Here is a 20,738-nt window from a genome sequence, read left to right as displayed (position 1 = left end):
AAAAAATTACATCTTCACTTCTGCTAAATGTCACTTTAGTTAAGCACAAAAACTGTTTTTAGAGCCATTTCCATAACAGTAGACAAAAACATTGAGTTTTGCTTGAATAAGTCAGGTTTGGGGTCTTACGGAAAGTGAAGGATCATGGGTATTGAGGTTGTTCCAGCGCTCGTTCTCCAGCTCCTCCATCACCTGGTTCATTGCGCTCTTCAGCCACGTTTCCACGGCAACTCCCGCCTGCCGCAGGAGGTCCAATCGGGCCTCAGCCTTCACTTTCACAGTCTGCCATTAAATGATAAATGGCCATTTTATTTGCATACCAATGTGGCAGCAAGACATTTACAGCTTCTACTGTTAATTTAGCAAAGCAACCAACAATTATTTTAGGTATTTATTATTGGATCGATTATTTTGATGGTTAATCAGAGACAAAAACAGGCACATTTTGCAGATTTTTGATTTAACCACATAAGCCTTTTTTATACAAGATAAAAAAACACAAATAAATAATTGAATTCCATTTTAAATTAGAAAATAAAATTGTTCATCCCTAAAATGTAATAACAGCATTTATTTGGTATACACTGATCCATTCATTATGTTTTAGATGAACCTATTAACAACTGGATCGCAAAAGGTTCTGAACAGAAAATCTTTTCCTACTAAGAATTTGAGCCAGAATTTGAAAACGATGCCACTGGAGGAGTTCTGGATATAACATGTTTACAGAAAAAGAAGAGTTTTTAAAATAAAAGTGCATATTGTTTTTATATTTCTGGTAATTGCTGCTCTGACCGTATTTTTTTTCCAGCAGATTACCCTTTTTAGAGTCTGTACACTACAGTTAACCATTAATTGATTACTAAATTAGTTGACAATCATTTCAACTAATTGAAATGATTAGTTGAGCAGTCTGGTCTGCTCTGCATCCTAAGAACCAGAACCAAACACGGAGAAGCAAATCTCAGCTTCTACGCTCCACAAATCTGGAACAAACTTCTAGAAAACTGCAAAACAGCTGAAACACTGAGTTCATTTAAATCTAGACTAAAAACCCAGCTGATTGATTAACAAGTGGAACATCAATGGTTTTAATTTTAGCTTTCCAACTTCAATTTACTCCTTTTTATATTTTCTCCATATAAAGCAATTAGAATTGTCTTGTTACTGAAATGCATTATATAAATAAAGTTACCTTGGCTTAAATTTTCCTCTAATGGACATTCCACATGAATGAATGAAAGGTTTATTAGACCTTCAGCATGTCACTTCACCTCTCTAACCAGCAGATGGCGGGCTGGAAACAGTATATGTGAGAACAAGAGTGAGATTTAGGGTGCATTCACACCAGCCCAGAATTAGAGTCTTGAATCAGACTCCAATAAATTTGTCTAGAAAGTCCGATTCGTTAGGGAGGCGAGAATGCAAATTTGAATTCCAAAACGGACTAAAAACGTGAACTCTGATCCGCCTAAAAACCTAGGTCTCGATCCGGTTGAAGTGAACCCTTGCACGGTTGAAAGCATATCTGAATGCAACCTGACTAGGAACCGTTCCTGAAGCAGGAAGTGGACTACAGTGCAGGGCATTCTGTGTCATAACAACCATAACAAACGTGAGTTTCCACCATTAGTGAAAAAAATGGCTTGTGGTCAGACGTACAGTTGCACAGTGCCGCACCAAGGTAAAAAGACTTCGCCATCAATACATCAAAATCCATGACATGCTAAGGACAAGTAGAAGTTCAGGAGACGCGAAGGACAAGTTTCCTTGGTATGATGAACTAGATGCTATTCTTGGCACTCGATCCAGGAGCAACACGCAACATGTTGTGGAGTCCTACCAAAAAGAGCCTCTGCTTTTTGTCTTCTTCGGAGGTTTTAGTGTTGATTCCTTCAGTAGACGTTGGTGCAGCGCCACCACAGGCAGTGGTGGGAACAGGTTTTTCAGTAAGTTTGAGTGGTTTGACAGTGCAGTGTGAATGCGAACTACAGTCCTGAAAATGTAACTAATGTTGCAAATTTGATCCCCAATCGAACCAAGTCTACCAGATTATCAGGTGTGAAAGCACCGCTAGAGGAGATTTCATCGTTTCACCTCTGACCGCCGAAGACTCTGCCGGGCCACCTCCATCTTGGTCTCCACCTCGCCGCCGCTCTGCTCAGACGTATCCTGATTTCCGTACTCCTCCAGGGCCTGAAAGCAAACCACGAGGAAACATTGTCATGGTTACATCACAGACATCCAGAGTGTGAACAACAGAAGTGTGACTCATCTGAAAATGAAAGAGATAAGAGGTGATGAAACTCTGACCTGAGTCATCTCTCACATGGTGGTATAATCAAGCATAAATTTACAACCTCTGGGTTTATTTTTACTAAACTAACACGTCCTGCAGCTCGACAGGAAGAGGGACAGATTCCAGTTCAGTGAAGGAAAACAACACGTCAGACTAGAGATCAAGGAACAGATATGTGTTAAAACTGTAGAGAAAACTAATTTTGCTCAGCAACAATATATTTAAATTTTGGTGCGAGTTTCTTTAGATCCACAAATCCAAACTGCATGATTTCCCATTATTAGTGTAAATCTTGCAATAAATGGTAAATAAATCTTGGAAATCTAAGCTCTAAACAAATCCTGGATTTTTACAGCCATCTGGGACTTTAAATGGCCCAATATCCATAGAAAATCCCAAACAAACCAAGTGTTAATTCCAAATGCAAAACATAATTATGTTGCTTTGGTTCAAAACAAGAGCTTTTAATCTGAAGGTGACCAATATTGTTTTTGTTTGGTAGCTATATTAGCACCCTTGTATGTTTTTAATAATATGCTGACTAAATATGGGCTGAACAGTGCATTTCATTGCTGTACCATTAATAATAATGCAAAGGACTGTTATTTTCATATGTCATAAATACACACTCTGCATGTCAATAAGATATTCAGTCTCACAGCTGACACAGATAGTAGAGCACAAGACACTGAAGTTCCCACTGACAGGTGGAAACAATAAATAACACAAGTTTAGAGTAATTGTTTACTCGAGTCAGGTAAAGAGTCTGTGTGAAGAACAGGATGCAGTTCTCAGGGCTTCATTTCAAAAGTACTTTATTTCAAAGGGAAACTAAATGTTGCAACTTAAATCATCTAAGTATCTTCAAAAAGTCATTGTGGATGATGATGCTGCAAAAAGAGGGATCTCCAGTAGCAGTCAGTCTTGCCAGAGAATGAAAAAAACCTCTGACTGAACACTGTTGCTGTATGACAGTCTCATGACTGTTACAACATGCTAATAGCTTAATATCTAGACAGCACAATAACATGTCCTGAGTGACACCATCAGTTGTTGGAAAGCTCTGCTAATCCACCTCATTTGCTTTTGCTGCTCCTCTTTAAGTTTCTGACTAATCGCTTGGTTAGAAAACACCAGAAAGACGTTGGAATCGGGGATATGACATAAAAAAGGCCCATTTCACAGCTTTTTAAACATTCACTGGGTTATCTTACACTAAATATACATTCATCAATACAGTTTGTGATCTTTGATACCTTCTGTTAAAGAAAAAAGGGTAAATTTTAGTGCTTTATTTGCACCTAAAACGACCCGAGATTAAAACCTTTTTTTACAACACAGTTTAAAATCTCACAAACAGTGACATGGCCATTTTTGACTTGTGCATTCATCTGCAAGTAACGCAAAAAAAAATAAAATAAATATATATATATATATATATATATATATATATATATATATATATATATATATATATATATATATATACACACACACACCACTGGCAGCTAAAATGTTAAAGATAAAATATGCAATTTAAAACTAAATCAATATAAAAACAATTTCTTCTGGTTCTTATCATTTGGATAAAGTAATCAGAAAAATATGGAAATACTAACATCATTCTATATTCAGATTTCTTTTGACGATATTTATATCCACATTTGTCCAGTGGATGTTTTATTTCTAAGCTCTATTGCTCCATATTTTAGCTCAGGCACTTCTAATCTAAAAATAAAAATCAGACCAAATATCTGAATTTGAAGAAATTAATAAATAAATCTCATATTATTTTCCTCATTCCTCTGTTTTTTTTTTAGCAAACAGAAATAATTTATAGTGATTCTAACAAGAGAGAGTTGGTTTAACATCAGACAGTGAGAAAAAAGTGGACATGTCTTCTAACATTTAATGATTTAAGTGATATTTTTACAGGACAGCATATGAGACACCAAGCTGTGTTTGATTTCCTCCTCACCCTCTGTGTGTGGATAATGCTTTTGTACTCTCGTGCTACGCGGCTCGCCCACTTCCTCGCCTCTTTATCCAGGCTGTGCTCCTCGGCCGTTCCGCTCTCTTTCTGCAGCTCCATCACCTGAGACATAAAAACACCAGCATGAAAAAGATTAAATCCTGAAAACTTGATAATTTTGATAGACTTTAAGTATAATTTTCCTGTAGAAATTCTGTGAATCTTTGCAAAAATAAAAAAAATAAAATAAAATACAAAAAAAAGCAGCTCTTCCAAAAAAGTTCTCTTTGATGTAAATGTATTCTTCTAGGGGGCGCTGTTGCACATGTGCAAATCATTTTAGGTTATTTCTCCCCTTCAGTCTGATTCCAAACTTACAAATTGCTGCCCACAACTCCAGCCTGGAGCTTACTGGCATCTGCTTCTCAGCATGGAAACCAAACTGAGCTCAAACATATTTTATGTTTTTCTCCTTCCCAAAATAATAACAATAATAAAAATTAATAAAAAAATAAGATTTTTCGACAACACAGCATAAAAACAAAGAGATGGTTTTAAAAATATAAAAAGCTTCGTATATATATTTGGATCGGTCTGATGCTGTTGAAAAGATTTAATATGATGAAGGTAAAAAAATATATATATACTGAAATTTTATTTTAGTTTTATATAAAGAGTGAGTGAGTTAATGAGTTACTCAGGAGGCTGTTGGTGACCAAACAGAAAATGAGTTAGTTGATCCCACAAAGGTAGCTTAGCTGGTTGTGAGAGGTTGAGAGACTAAAGTCTTTCCTCTGCCTACATCCCCCAGAATGCTGTGCGGTTCTGGATCGGGGTTCAGTGGAATTGCATATTCTATCAGACGTATCATCTATTGATATTAGTCACATCTATCACGACATACTAATTAAATGTCCAGCCCTAGTTTTATAGAAAGTACCATTTTGAGTCATAAAGACAAAAAACAGGGTTAAGATGTAACAGTGTGTCTATGGTGTAAACTTTTCTCTTCATTAAGTTTTGAGTAAATGGATCCACATGACATCAGGGCAGTGTGTGCATGTGTGTGTGTTGAGGGAAGAGGCCAGGGTGGTGGGGGGCTGAGGTCAGTGCACTCTGATGAAACACACACACAATGCCTCCTTTTCACAGATGGCCCGTTCACAGGGCTCGGCCTGCTTCCCATCCAGCTCTGTTCCTCACCGGATCCCCTCGTCGGCAGCGAGCGGCGCTGGACGGAGGAAAGGAGAGAGAGAGGGAGGCGCTGCACCACTAAAGTTTTCTTTAGGAACAGGCTGCTGCTTGTTTGGCCTCCAATCAAAACAACACGAGCATTTGCAGTTCGAACAAATTGTCCAGTGTTGTCCAATGGAGCAGTGGAGAAAAGGAGCGCCAGTGATGGGCGATCTGCTCCTTCTTTCATGAGTCGTTAGAAAATCAGGAGAACATCTGAACTCCAGGCTCATCTCAAAGGAACACCCTAAAATATGTTTGGATCCTGTGTTTGTTTAAAACAGGGTAAAAAATCGTCCAATCAAAGTGACGTGAATGAGGGACAATGTCCTTCAGACATAGCAGGTCTGAGGAGATGAAGAGAAAGTCAGAATGAAACTTAGCGGCCATTTTAGGATGGATTTGATTCACATTCTTCATTTCTGTCAAAACCACAGAGTTATCTAACATAAAAACTAAACTTAACAATAACCTTGATATGAAAAAATGTATCATAACTGATGGATGGATGGACTGAAGAACAGATGAATGGATGAATGGATGCAACCTTTAGCTGATGAAAAAGAAGATAAAACCTGGAAATTCAAACATTTTTCATTCTTCTTGTTTCAACGTTTCCAAACCTTGAAAATCCTTAAATCACATAATCTAGCCTGAGTAGAAATCCAGAAAAAACTATAACTGATAAACAATTTTAGAGTTTAACTTTTAATCAACAGCTGCACCTCTGTGTTGCAACAATCATGCAGTTAATAAAGCTCCTTGCTGCTGGGTTTCACTTTCAACACAACATGCTAAAAAACGCTAAACAACCATGGGAAACCCTTTCGGAACCATGTATCCTTTTTATTTTCTGATTTGTGTTGGTCTGAGGCATTGTTTAAGCAGAGAGTGAGCGTTCCCGTCAGCTGTTTCTGAGCTCAGTGTAAACGCTTCCACATGCCGCATTGTGTTGGAATTTCCTAATAAAAAACATGCAAAACAAAGAATCAATCAATCCAAACAAAGACAACACAATCCAACCACTTCTGGTAATCCACTGATTTCTAGGATTTCTTAAAATTCTTTTCCCGTCATTAACAACCCAGTTGGACGCATTTCCTTCTTTTCTATAAACCACTGTTGACATTAGTTGAATCATTCATATTATCTGGATTTTATGTCCCACTTGCTCGTAAACATGATAAATATGAAGATTTCAAAACAAAGCCGGCGTGATCGACACCCACCGGAAACTTTGTTTACAAGAGGGCGACATTTCTGCGAGTCATAGAAACGTTTCTGTGGGGGGGAAAGCTGTTTACGACTGTCAGAACAAACTTTTAGGAGTGAATAAATCTGCAAACATCTGCTTACAAAAGGAATTTCAACACATTTTCTCCCAGATCCTGATAACATTTTGCATTCTAACCAAAATGTCTGATTACCAGAGTGAAACAAAGAACATAGCTTTAAGTTGTATTAGAAAAAGAACAAATTGAGCAACTATTTTATATTTTTCCAATAAAATTCACGAACTAGAAAAAGGGAAGGGTGTTTCTAATGATAAAAAAACAAAAATAAAGGGAAGCTGGGCATTTGTTTTCAAACAAAAAGGTTTAAGGTCTGCAAAGTTTTTCTAATACTTTTGATCTCAAAAAAAAAAAAAAAAAGACGTACAACTCAGAAAATTAGAATATCATCAAAAGATGAGTGCTATATCCAGAAATACTGGTAGAAAGTTGAGTGGAAGGAAAAAGTATGATGAAATAGGTTGAGTTTTCATCCTTTGGAAGCCATAAATATCAAAACTACAAGAAGAAAATGCTTGAAATATTTCGCAAAAAAAATTGACAAAATTTAGAACTTTTTCACAACATTCAAATACCTGTACCTATTATATAACCTATGTATACCCAATAATGAACTCAAAACAAACATAAATGGAAGAAAATAAAATCACATAAAAAGAGGAAATGAATGCATTTCCTGTTCTACATAAACATGATTTCTGAAGCGTTTCTGATATTAATTGCTATTAAGCCCATATTAAATCTCACAACACTTAGTAATGAGAAACAGCTGGTTTGAAGTGAAGCAACGCTCTTCATTAGACTTCATGAAGGCAGTCAAAGTTTCAGGCTTATAAAAACAGAGGCACAGAGGTTTCCCCTTAGAGTCTGGATTTTATTCTCACAGTAAGAGCAATTTATTAAGCCCAAATTAATATTATTATTAACAATATTATTGTTATTATTCTGTTACATGGTCTGCATTTGTGATAAAGGTGGGTTATAAAATCTTTTCATTACTAATTATTGCTTTATTTATGTATTTACTTTGAACATGATAGAAGTATAAAATCACACACATGAACAAGGAATGCAGAAGACATATTTTTGTACAATAATCTTAACATGCTCAAAAAGCATGTTAAGATTAATACAGCACTTAATTTTCATGCAAGTTAAGTGCTGTATTTCAGTGCTAATTTTAGCTATCGTCACTTTGTAACTAGTTTATTTGAGGTTTCTATTTTCTGATATAACGTAAGCACAGGAAATCTTGGTAACAGTTTTTGTTGGATATTAATAGGCTAGCCTTTCCACTGTTATTTTTCAGATACAGTACATGCAGTTATTCCCTGCCTTTCTTAAATGCTCTCCTTTCTTTCCCATTTCCAAGAGCAAACTAATAAAAGGCCCAAAAAAACAGAATATTTTGGATCATTCAAAAGGTCAGGCTGAACAACTTAAAGAGGCATTAAAAATATTTCACTTTACAAAACTTCTGAGCAGCTCTAAAAAGTGTAAAACTGGTGATTTTGTATTAAAATGTTTTAAAAAGCAGAATAAATGTTCTCATAGTAAGAAGTTTTACTAATGTGCCAAAATCCACAAGCTCAGGTTTATGGCTTGTTTTGGCTCGTTCCACCGTGTCAAAGCGGGTCGGCAGAACCGTTCAGAGCTTCAGCAAACAACAGCTGTTGTTCGGCATGAAACGATGACCCAGATTTGGTCCTGCAGTCCGACAGTCAGCTTTTATTCCCACACTTCAGAGAAGTTGTGCAGCGGCTAAATGTGTGACAGCTGCACATGGAAAACAAACAGTGTGAACAGTTTGTGTCAAAACCTGAATTCTGCACTTTCAGCTGATTTCACAACTAACCTTTACCACTACAGGTAATCGCTGGGTGTAAAATCAGAGATATAATCTAACAGCAGATGATGGTTTGGTGCCTGTGTGGTCCGTCAGCCCTGTGGGGGTTTTCCATGGAAATCTGACCAGGTCACATGTAACGTATACATATCGCTTTAACCAGGACAAGGGTTAGTCGGCTGCTTTAGCAGATCATATAATTATCAAATAAATAATGAACAAGTGCAAATTAGCATGCTCCCTGATTGTGCAAGACAATATTCGGTGGAATAAATTTTATTTTCATGGTTTGAACCAAATGAAGTAAAAGAAATTCTGCATCAACAGATGAAAACCTCGAATCCCAAACTGTACAAATCAAAATAAAACATTATTCTTTCCTCAAGATAGAAACTACTTTAAAGCTTTGTGGTTGGTTGAGTTAAAATATATATACACTGCTCAAAAAAATAAAGGGAACACTCAAATAACACATCCTAGATCTGAATGAATGAAATATTATCATTGAATACTTTGTTCTGTACAAAGTTGAATGTGCTGACAACAAAATCACACAAAAATCATCAATGGAAATCAAATTTATTAACCAATGGAGGCCTGGATTTAATCCTTAAAAAACACAGGTGTGGCTCAATGAATTATAATATTATACATGCATCCTCCTTTCTCAGGGTCTTGAAGGTCTGGTCTGGAGTTTCCCAAAATTCAATGTCAAAATATTTTGTTTCTGTAACATTGGCTGACAAAGAGGGAGAGGAGAAGAGCTTTAAATATAAGTATATTAAAATATGGCTGTTCAAAAATTTAAGGTAAGGCAGGACCGTCACTCCTGGATTGGTTGCTTTGCTAACATTAGCCAATAGCGTTTCAAGTAGCATAATGCCCATCTATTTCTGCTTCCCAACCTGCATTTTCTTTAGAAAATTTTAGATTTGTTCTATGGAAATTTCCAAGATTAATGTCAGAATAAAGTCAGAAGTATCTACCTTAAACTGAATTGTTTTCATTCCATAATCCAATACTTTTCCAGACTCAAATTTCTAGATTCTTTTCTAGTTATATTAATCTTCCTAACACTCAACCATAAAATATTCACCTCAATCTGCTGAGACTCGAGTATGAAACACGAGTCTCAAACTCGAGACTCTGACTCAAGTTGCACTGAAGTCCCAAAAATAAAATTTAACTTGGATCTAAGCCCTAAAGACTTTAAAAGAAAAAGACTTGTGAACACCTCTGGTTTCCACACATCCTGAATCAACAACATGCCAAAATCACCTCATGTTTTTTCTGATTTCACTTCCTATTTGGCATGTGGACCCCCTCAGACCAGCTCTACTTCCACATCTGTAACTCTTTTATTAGTCTAATAAAGATTGAAGCATCACACTGTAAAAATACATGTGTAAAGCAGCTTATAAAGTTACTCTTACCTTTATTTTATTTGTAAAAATTCCCAAAAATAGCTTTTTTTAGTGTGGCATTTCTACCAAACTCTGTTCAAGTTGAATCTGAAGTTGTTTAAAGCTAAAAAACTCATTAAATGGACTTTCTCAACTTTTGAATGACAGTAGATTTAGTCTATAAGTCAAAAACTAAAATACTGATGACTAAAGTGTTTAAAATGAAAGTTGTGATGTTTTAGTCAAATATAAGAAGTGTCACTTAAATATAAAACGAAGTAAAACCCATATTATTATTGTCATTTGAAAAACAAAACATAATGATAAACTGTCAATTTTCCATATTTAATTTTCTTTATTCACACTTTTTTGGGAAATGGTCATAGAAAATTCTAGATTTTTCCAGACTGATAAAAGCCGTAAACACCACAAACAGACACAAATACATGTAGTAAATCTATACATATTGTTTTTCAGTTTCAGCTGAGTATTTATCTGTTAATAATTATTTGTGATCCAATAATGAATAAATGGTGGAGCTGAACACCTCACTTGCAAAATAAAACCTTTCCTCTGACTTTACGTGTCCGTTTTTCTAGCTGCAGATGGAAACCCAGATTCTGCTCATTAGTTCTGCACACAAACCTTCTGGGTGTGTACAGGTTTAAAACAACACTGGATTCGTTCTGTACGCATGTGAGGCAACCCAAAGCGTCCTGAAAGCATGAATGTATGCATCTTTACACACCTAGAGGTTAATGTGTGAGGTTTTGGCAGTGCAGACCTACAGAACTGAGAAAGCTTACAGAGCAGTGGAACGCATTTAAAACATGCATAGAAATGAGTTCCAGTTTTAATTTTCTTGTGGAGGAGATGACTGATTGTAAAGTTGGAAGGGCAGACAAATAACAGAAAATCAGCATTTACCTTGTCTGAGTCAACGGGCTGATACAGGAAATCTGAGGCTTGTTGAAACACAGGATTCTTCTGCACAAACGTCTGCTGGTGAAACTCCTGGAGAAGCTGCAAATTAGAAACAAGAACCAATTCAAACACTGAGTAGATGCCGGGAGGTGCCAAAACTGGGACCAAGCAGAAACAAAACTGCATTCAATATTTTTGTACCTAAAGAGGAACAATTTAGAGTCAGCATACAGCTTTAGTCATTACAGCTAGAAACTAGTAATCAGGCCTGAAATCACATTTCAAACCTCTTAGGGTTCATTCCTCCCTAGGGTTCACTCTTAGGGTGGAGTGAACCCTAACAGTCATATAAAAACAATTACAAAGTCGGCCTTCTGTCACCTGAAGAACGTTTCCAGGATTAAAGAACTACTGACCCAGAAAGAGCTAGAGAAACTCATCCATGTGTTTATGTTTAGTTGCATTGATTACTGCAGCAGTGTCTTCACAGAACCAAACATGGAGAAGCAGAATTCAGCTTTTATGCTCCTCTAATCTGGAACAAACTTCCAGAAAACTGCAAAACTGCTGAAACAGTGAGTTACTTTAAATCAAGGCTAAAAAATTTTTGATTAATAAGAACTGAAACATTAACGATTTTCCTCTGGACTTTACAACTTTTCATCACTTTCCTATGTTATATCAGTACACCAAGATGTTTTGTCTGATGTTTTGATCATGAGAAGTGTTTCGAACTACCTTGTTGCTGAATTGTGCTCTACTCCCTTGCTCTCCTGCTCCAATGATTTGCTCATACTGTGTGGTGAGAAGAAATAAAAATCCCTCTTTGGGTCCAGAGACGCAAACTGACCCGAACAAACGTGAGCGGCTTTGGAGCGTGTAACTGAGCAGCAGCAAGTAACTCTAACCGCTTCAGTTAATCAGGAGAACCTGAAGCAGCCGAGTTCAGCTCAGGTTCATGAAACTGATCCGACGTTTACACATTTTGATCTATTTAAAAAAAAAAAACTCTTTACAATTTACCACTGAATTCATTTAAATTACTATGACTGTAAGATTCTTAAAGTTGGGTTTGTCTGACTGTCGGTCAAAAAAGCATCAAAAATACACTTTAACATAGAAAAAACCCCCACTGTGAATCAAAACTGTGAAGTAAAAATAGAGAAACTTGTGCTTTTTTTCCCTTTAAGGTGTCAAATTCATCTAGAAATGAAAGTTGTTTTTTTTTTTGTTTTTTTTTTTTGAGAAAATGTGCTCTATAGCTGCATTATTTTTCTTTTAATACACATGGTCTTAATACTCCACCACCACCTAAACCAGACCCAGTTTGAAAACCTCGGATTCAGTTTAAAATCTAAAAGGCCTTTAAGTAAAAAACATAAAAGTAAACAGATTTCGTTTGAATTTGAATAATTGTAGATTCTCCAAATAACAAACTAACAAAACAAAACAATAAGTTGGACAAAGACATTTTTTGATTTGGCAAGTCAAAGTTTCTAATGATAAATATACATAAAAAGTCATTTATGCCATTTTAAATTCTGTCTTTTAGAATACGATAAAAGCAGTAAAGGTATTTTCTTTTTTGCACTTTGGCTCATTAGTATTCTAGCATTAGAATCTGTTAAATAACCTTCATCTGGGTGCAATAAAGGCTCCTCTAATGGTTACAATCAGCTCTCTTTCCTGCAGCTGCAGCTGTTGCCCTCCATAACTACAGTGAAATGTGCCCACATGTTTGACCTCTGACTGTTTTTCTAAGCTCACCCAATAGTTCAACCACAAAGCTGCAACACTTTAGATAAGGCGGCTTTGTTGAGAGTTAAACTTCAACTTATTATGTCAGAACTGAAGCACTTTATGCAATAATTTATTTAAAGATAAATATTAAGTGGTGCTCTGCTTGATTCCAGGTGAGGGCAGAAAAAACTCACCCCGGCTGAGCTGTTCAGCAGCTGGGTGAAGGAGTCATGCACCGTCTGGTGCGTCTCCAGCTCAGTGTGACAAAGCGAGACCAGGTAATCTTTAACCTGCTCGTAGATTCGACCGTCTAACACCTGAAACACGGGAGGAAAACAGAAAGTGTTGTTATATCTGTGGGACATGAGGATCCGCAGCCGTTCAGATCCGGTTTGAACCGGCGGCCGCACCTTGATGCAGTCCTGGAGGTCTGCGCTGTAGTAGCGCTGCAGGTGAGCGTTGGAGGCCGCCAGGGTGAGAAGATAGTCGTTTCTGGCATGAGTTGCTTTGGAGTTGCATTCACTTCTCTTTGCTTTCAGCTGAAATGAAACCAGCAAAAACACAGTTAGCTGAGTTAAACATTGTCTAGATAATAAGAAGGAGCTCTTCTAAGGTGTCAATATCCTACCTTTACACTGGCCCTCTGCAGACTGGAGCGTGACTGGAAGAGACTTAGTTTTGACCTGAAAAATACAAAAATCAGATGTTGAAACTTGCAGTAGAAATACTTATTTTACAGTGAAAAGGTGGTTTAAATTAAAACAAGCAAAATTTCTAACAGCCAGTTGAAGCTAAAGCAAAGCTAAGTGATTAATATGGAGTGCTGAGCAAAGTTGCTTTTATTTTTGACTCCTAAAGACTCAGGATGCATAAAGAGATACATTGAAAACAATGCAGACTGGAAAAACTAAAATGATAAAATCTTTCAAATTGAAAAGTTGTTTAGAACTTTATTTTCAAATCTTTTTCTACTATTTTTGTTGATTTTCAGTCACAAAAACACAAATGATCTATCATAAGTAAATATAAAAAAAACAATTGATATATTTGGCACATTTTGGCAATTTTTAAAGCCAAAATGCTTGTATCATTTTTTAGTCTCTAAATTTTTTCAGTTTCAAAATTATTTTTTTTAACAATCTCTATGATCCCAATTTACCTCCATAGAGGCACAAATTATCAGTATTGCCATCTGGGTCGGTTGATGTTGGTCTTATGTTTTTAGAACATATTGGTACTAATATTAACCGATTAACTGATGCTTGTTTCCATCTTGTTGCTGTTTGTAGATGTGAGGGATTTGTGGGGCATTTACCTGACACAGAGAAGCAACGGAAATATTCACTAAAACTGATAGAAAAAACATCTTGATTGCAACATATTTGTGTGACAGAGGTTAAAAAACTGGAAAACAATTTTTTTAAGAAACATTTTTCCTCATTATTTGTGTGGAAAGAGACTGTTCTGAAATAAAATAAGACTTTATGTGACGTGTTTGCTCACAGCGTCCTAAAGAAAGTATTACTGGTATAAGAACAAGCGATTCTCCAGCAGTTAATCCCTCCTGAAAGCATTTCTTTATGAAGTCAAGCCACAGCTTTTTTAAAACGTTCCTGATGGGCAGAAAAATGTCAGAAATGCAGTGAGTCACGGTGCCAGCTGCTCATGTTGTGCCAGGATGAAGGGGAGAGGGACAGCTTCCTGGACTCGTCTGAGACATTTTTTCTGTTTGAAACCCATAAAAAAAACAGATTTTATATCTGCAGATCAGGCATCTTTGGGATAAAAGAGCACAGGTTCTGGCGTGTCCAGCTAGGGAGTGAATCAGTCGCTGGGAAGTGTGAATGAAATGGGAATTTTATGAGAATTCTGCACCATGATGTTCTAGCTTTGAGCATTTTGGAGTTCCACAGCCCAACAGGAAGTGATTTTAACCAACACTTTGCTCTGTGAGCATTCAGATAAGCTGGTTTGGATCTGTCGTACTTGGCCTCGAGCTCGGTCTTCTCCCGGACGGCCTGCGCCATGGTCTCAGCCTCCTGGTACTTCTTCCTGCTCTTGCTCAGCTCCTTCACCGAGTCCTGCAGCTCCGCCTGGATCACCGTCAGCTGTTCGATGCACTGCGGGGCCAAACACAGACACACACAACACATACATTCAAATGATTTATCCACCTGGAAAAACATGCAAATGCTCTTTATAAAAATGCACAAAAAACAGCTGAATACATGTGACATGTAGGAAACATGTAGGGCAAACAAGAGCAGCTTTGTGAGGTGTGAGCAGTGAAACACAGAGCAGCTCTTCTAATGTTTCTGAGCAAAAGGATCAGGAAGCAACCTGAAGCCTTTCACGTTCTGTCACACTGCAACCAGGCCTGTTGCAATAACCAATAAATCAATTAATCCCATGACAAATTAAAACAAGCTTAGTAATTTACATTTGCATAATTTAACATTTTAATCTTTTCTCTCTGTCTACTGAAAAAAACTCAATTGTTCATCAAAATTTAAAGTTTATTCATCTTTGAGATTGTGTTCCTGCATTATTATCCCGTTACCATTTTATTACTTCAAAATGGTCTCAAAACAACAATATTATCTTTTATCACAATAACTTCTGCGACGATTTATTGTCTAGTATTTTTTTTTATCATGACAGGCAATCCCAAACTTTAATGCATTTATGACAGTTTTATCTAAGAGACCGACACAAAGAAGGAGAGAGAGAGAGAAAGAAAGAAAAAAAAAACACAATTCAGAATCTGAAAAGAATGGACTGCATTTGAATTCTGCTCTTCTGAGTTGATGTTTTTCCCAGCTGCAGGGTTTTTGGAATATTTCTCCACCAGCTTTATCTAATTTCCAAGATAACAGTTGTGTGCTTAAATATTATTTTATCAATCAAATCAAAGCAGTTTTTATCTCTATATAGCCAAAGTACATCCATCAGTCTCTCCAGTTTTTTGTGATTCTGCAATTGTGGAAATTCACACAAAATCAACAGATTCTCAAATTTTTTGCATTAAGGCATAATTGTGAGTTTGTTGTAAATTTGTAGCAAAAATGGTTATATATATATATATATATATATATATATATATATATATATACATGTAAAAAAAATCAGGTTTAAGTGATTTAACTGTAAGTGGCAGAATTTCCCACTTCCACTGCCTCAGCCTTATTTAATGTAAAGTTATAGTCTTGATCAAAATGGAAAGGAATAAAAACATTTCCCATTATATTAAATGAACTGTAAAATTTCTTACACATATTCCTAAGTTAGCTCCATAAAATCAGTGATTTTTGATTGAAAAAGAAAAAAATTGCAAAAGCAACTGGAAATACTGGAGGGACTGATTTCTATCTCGTACTGATCATATTTTCAAATGTTTTAATATTTATTGGTACTCTCACTGGATATCAGTACAGTTTTAGTGAGTTTTAAAAATAATTAATTGGAATTTATCATGGCAACGATAAGTTTAAATTCTTATTATAATTAGAAATTAATCACAATAAATGATAAACAATACAATACATGCCCACGCCTATATGCCACTCCTAGTGAAATTTATTTTAAGTCATGTTAATATAAACCACATTTTTACAGCAACTGAAGGTAACCTCGTTACTTGACTATGGAAAATACATAAAGTCCCTTTAAGGCACCTGAGTGGTTGCCATGGAGATTAAAGGTTTTCTCAAACATGCATGAAGTAATCAAAGCAAGACTTCAGGTATGTTTTTGATAAGGGCATTCATTACATTATAACACGATATAAAGCTGAAAAAGTAAATTTTTTATAATATCTCCTCTTGAAGTTTGTATAGATAAACCTTCAAGTGGAAAAATGACTAACTTGTTTTTTATCTGCTTCTCAAAGCTGCAGGTTGTGACAGATTATTTTACACAAACTAAGCTGTGTTTTAGTGACTCTAATGAACACCTCTTTAATCTTCTTTTTCCACTGTTTTTATTAGCTGCGGTTGCCCCCAAATGATCGCGTGCCTTTCAGTAAACTGCTCAAAGCTCCCTCTTTAAACATCAGTGTAGCACATCATGAAGCATAATGGGTAGAATTAGGCTGGTTCTGACATCTGGGACACAACCTTTAAAGACCGGGGTCACAGTTTCAACCTCATCTCAGTTCTGCTCTGATGAAAGAAGCAGATCCTAGAACAGAAACAACTTTGTGATTCTGTGGGTGTGCTCTTCAGTGAGAAAATTGCTTTTTGTGGTTGGTTGAAAAGGGAAGGATGGCAATTGCTGTGAAATATTTCTTTTATTTCATCTTCCGCTATCAAATGTGACACAGAGAGTGAGATCACCAAGTGTGAACGTCTTTAAATGCAAACATCTCCACAGATCAAGTGAAAATTTAAACTTTGTTTAAAATTTACCTAAAAAAATATTTTTAAAAAATGAGTCTTGGTTCATGCTAACGTATGTAAAGTTTTTAACAGATCCTGGACTGCAGTATTAAAAAGCTTCAGTTATAACAGCTACAAACTCGTGATCAGGGCAGAAATCTCAGAGCTGAACATTCAGAGTCACATAAAGACAGTTACAAGTCGGCCTTCCATCACCTGAAGAACATTTCCAGGATTGAAGGACTAATTTTCCAGAAAGATCTAGAGAAACTCAGCCATGTGTTTATCTTTAGTTCTAAAATCCTTCCACTGGCTCCCTGCAGCTCAGAGAATAGAGTAGGGCTGTTGTAAACGAATATTTTAGTAATCGAGTAATCTATCGATTATTCTTACGATTAATCGAGTAATCGGATAAAAAAAATTATAAAATGAAATATTGGTAAATCTGGCATAATACCGGTGTTACTATCAGATATCAATATCAGTCCAATTTTTCATATTTGAGCATCCCTAACAGTTGCTTTATTGTAGTTTAGAAAACTAACCTGTAACAATAATAGCTCACTTTCTAAGTTAACCAGAAGAAAAGTTATAGAAAAATCTGAAATTATATTGAATTTAATAACAAAGAGGCAGGCTCACAAATATGCTTATAAAAAATGTCTACAATCCAGCTTTTAGTTTATGTATTCATCTTCAGTGAGTTTAATAGATTAATTAAACTCACCTTGCCACCTAACCTGTCACGCTTTGGGTTTGAAAATACGGGAAATGCCGCCTGGACTGGGAGGAGAGGGCGAATGAACGAACATGGGGTGGAGGGGAGGAAATAGACCAGCGGACTGACGAACCGTTAGACCGGGGGACGAACACGGGGGGAAGCAATACGGGATATTTACGACACCTTCACTGGTCACACTCAGAAACTCATCTACCAGCCATGTACGATGCGCTCCGCCACCCGTTTCTTCAGACCGGGATATGAAATTTATTGTGCGGTTCGTCGGTAAAGCTACATTTACACGGTAAGCATCAGCTACTCAGCCGCCCGCCCTGTTCAGGCTATCCGCTCACCTCAGCGCTCTTCCCGCCGTTCGCTTTCAACCAGCAGCCCCGGAGGAGAAATGCTGCCGTACTCCAGGCATTCCCCCAGTCATTTTAAGGATGCTTATTGGTTCCCCAAAAACGATAAAAAGTCGGGCATTATCATCAATCAATAAAATCCCCACGGGCCAATCTTGAAGATTGGACTTTATGCCGCTGAGACTTAACTTTTGTCAACAACTCAGAGGCGGAAGTGAGAGCTCCGCGCAACGCAAATGAAGTCCCGGCCGGAACACAGTGCACTAACTAATAAAACATAAATTAACGAAGCTTCGAGGCAGGTACATTTTCCTCGAGGAATTTTAGTAATCGAGGTACTCGAATCATTCGAGGAATCGTTTCAGCCCTAGAATAGAGATTAAAATAATTTTGTTAGTTCATAAATCACTGAAGGGCTTAGCACCAAAGGAGCTGTCGTTGTATCAACCTTCCAGACCTCAAAGGGCTTCTGCATCTGCATCCTCAGGGCATTATCCCAAACATGGAGAAGCAGCATTCAGCTTCTACCCACCACAAATCTGAAACAAACTTCCTTAAAACTGCAAAACAGCCAAAACACTGAGCTTCTTTAAATCAAGGCTAAAAACCCAGATGTTTAGAGCTGCTTTTGATTAATAATAACTGGAACATAGGTCAAAACATTTGATGTGTATTTGCTGAACCATTTTGATGACGACATCTGACAAAATGTCATGTTTATTGCATGTTTCATAATTGGTGACTGTATGGTGTTTTATGATATAAAACTCTTAAAACTGCTTTGTTGCTGAAATATGTTACAAATAAACTTGACTTGACTTAAAAAGGCCAGAAGTGAGTGAAACCGCAGCAAAGTTGTATAATTAACCCGAATTACCTTCCTGAGCTGCTGCTCCTTCTGCAGCCGCGCCGTCTTGGCTGCGTCTGCGACCTGGAGCTTGTAGTTATCACAGGCGCTGAGTCTGGACTGCGTGGCCTGGACGGTGCCCTCCAGGTACGCTCTCCACACACAGAACATGTTCCTGAGGAGAAAGGAGCACAAACATGCAGGAAACAATGATTCATGGTTCAGAGCAACTGGTTTATGTAATTTCTTTGCAGTTAGAGAAAAGCATACAGGGTAATCTTCTGTGCAAGTAACAGGAAGGTTAAAAAATAAGCAGCAAAACACATAAATCTAATGTAATTGAAAAGCTTGTTTCAGTAAATAAACTTGAAAAGTCCCAGTTATTCAACACAAACATAAATGAGCATTGATGATTCTGGCTTACAACCAATTTAGATAAAATCTCAGAGACAAACATCTAAGATATTCCCTCTTTCTGACACTTCAGCACAAAGACGATGTAAAATAAAACCATATCTCATTTATAAGAATAGGTTTTATTGGTCCTAAGTTGAAATTTTGGTTTCTGAGGAACAATTTAAAGCAAAATATTTTAAATCTTTTAAGGAAATAAATGTAGAGTATTAAAATTCACAAACGTATTCAGCTTCTACGCACCACGTAAACTAAACTTCTATAACAGTAGTAAACGTACTGATTAAGTCAAACGTCCTTGAGCAGCACATTACTTCACATCAGGAAGAAAAGAATATAAACGACAATAAAAAAACCCAACTCCTCATAAATGTTTGCGCAATAAGTTGAAGTATGAAACAAAAAAATAGAAGCACTTCTATCTAAAGTTTTGACAGACAGAAGCAAACGATCACAGAAAGCAGAATAAACTGAACCAACCTGTGATCTGCTGGTTTTTCTGCAACGCTCTCTGGCCATTCCCTCTTCAGATACTGATTCGCCAACTTCTGGAGAGCCTGAAAGAACGAAAGAAAAAAACAAAACAAAAAAGAAAACAAAGACGTTGAGAATAAATGTAACCATATTAAACTTAACCAGCAATTTAACCCTTTCAAACCCAAGCTTAATTTTAGTTGTCAACTCTAAAGTTGCATAATCATGATCAAACGTAGTGTTGTTTACTAACAAAAATGTCCTTTCATGGAAAGACAGGTAGAATAAGACACATTTTATGACTGTTGTTAGATGAAGCAGCTTTGGTGTGGAGCGTTGTGACGCATAATGTTGGAATCTGTGGAGTCTCAGCTTTTGTTTAACGTGTGTTTTATCTGTTCAGCATAAAGTGTTGAAGCAGCAGAGCCAGAAATATGACAAGTGGGATCGGCACAGAGGTTATTTATTATAATCATTTGTTTCAGTTCATGTAATTCATGTTTGTGGCATTTAAAAATAGATTACCAGGATCAACACAGGAGCAGAGTTGTGATGGCTTCGTGAGGGCGGGGTTTCAGAAGCAGCAAGAGTTTTTAAAGAGACAGGGTCCCAATTTCAAGGATTTAAATCAGGAAAGAAAATTTATTTTAAGTCATATTTGATATATTCAACATTTTTTTAACAACTGAAGGTAACAAAGTAACTTGATTATGCTATAAAATGGCACTATTTGCCTGGAAAATACACATCCTGTCCCTTTAAATCACCATGATTAGGTTAGCTTAGCTGCCTATATTTTCTTAAATAAAAAATATCCAAGACTTATTCAAAATAT

General features: G+C 36.6%; 1 protein-coding gene across 1 annotated transcript in view; it reads right to left on the bottom strand.

Moving 5' to 3' along the window:
- Positions 1-20,738, bottom strand: part of LOC106907328 (F-BAR and double SH3 domains protein 2-like) — a 40,533-nt gene that overhangs the window by 6,506 nt on the left and 13,289 nt on the right. Inside the window, exons 4-13 of the mRNA XM_088012449.1 lie at positions 19,910-19,986; positions 19,046-19,190; positions 14,696-14,829; positions 13,338-13,392; positions 13,120-13,248; positions 12,904-13,026; positions 10,973-11,068; positions 4,278-4,394; positions 2,098-2,196; positions 130-282 (exon numbers count right to left, since the gene is read on the bottom strand). Coding sequence (XP_087868575.1) covers positions 130-282; positions 2,098-2,196; positions 4,278-4,394; positions 10,973-11,068; positions 12,904-13,026; positions 13,120-13,248; positions 13,338-13,392; positions 14,696-14,829; positions 19,046-19,190; positions 19,910-19,986 — 1,128 coding nt within the window. The remainder of the gene's footprint in view (positions 1-129; positions 283-2,097; positions 2,197-4,277; positions 4,395-10,972; positions 11,069-12,903; positions 13,027-13,119; positions 13,249-13,337; positions 13,393-14,695; positions 14,830-19,045; positions 19,191-19,909; positions 19,987-20,738) is intronic.

Source organism: Poecilia mexicana, unplaced genomic scaffold (assembly GCF_051168715.1).
Source record: "Poecilia mexicana isolate PSO_F unplaced genomic scaffold, ASM5116871v1 scaffold_14, whole genome shotgun sequence".
NCBI lineage: Eukaryota > Metazoa > Chordata > Actinopteri > Cyprinodontiformes > Poeciliidae > Poecilia > Poecilia mexicana.
This window is presented reverse-complemented; position numbering and strand designations above follow the sequence as displayed.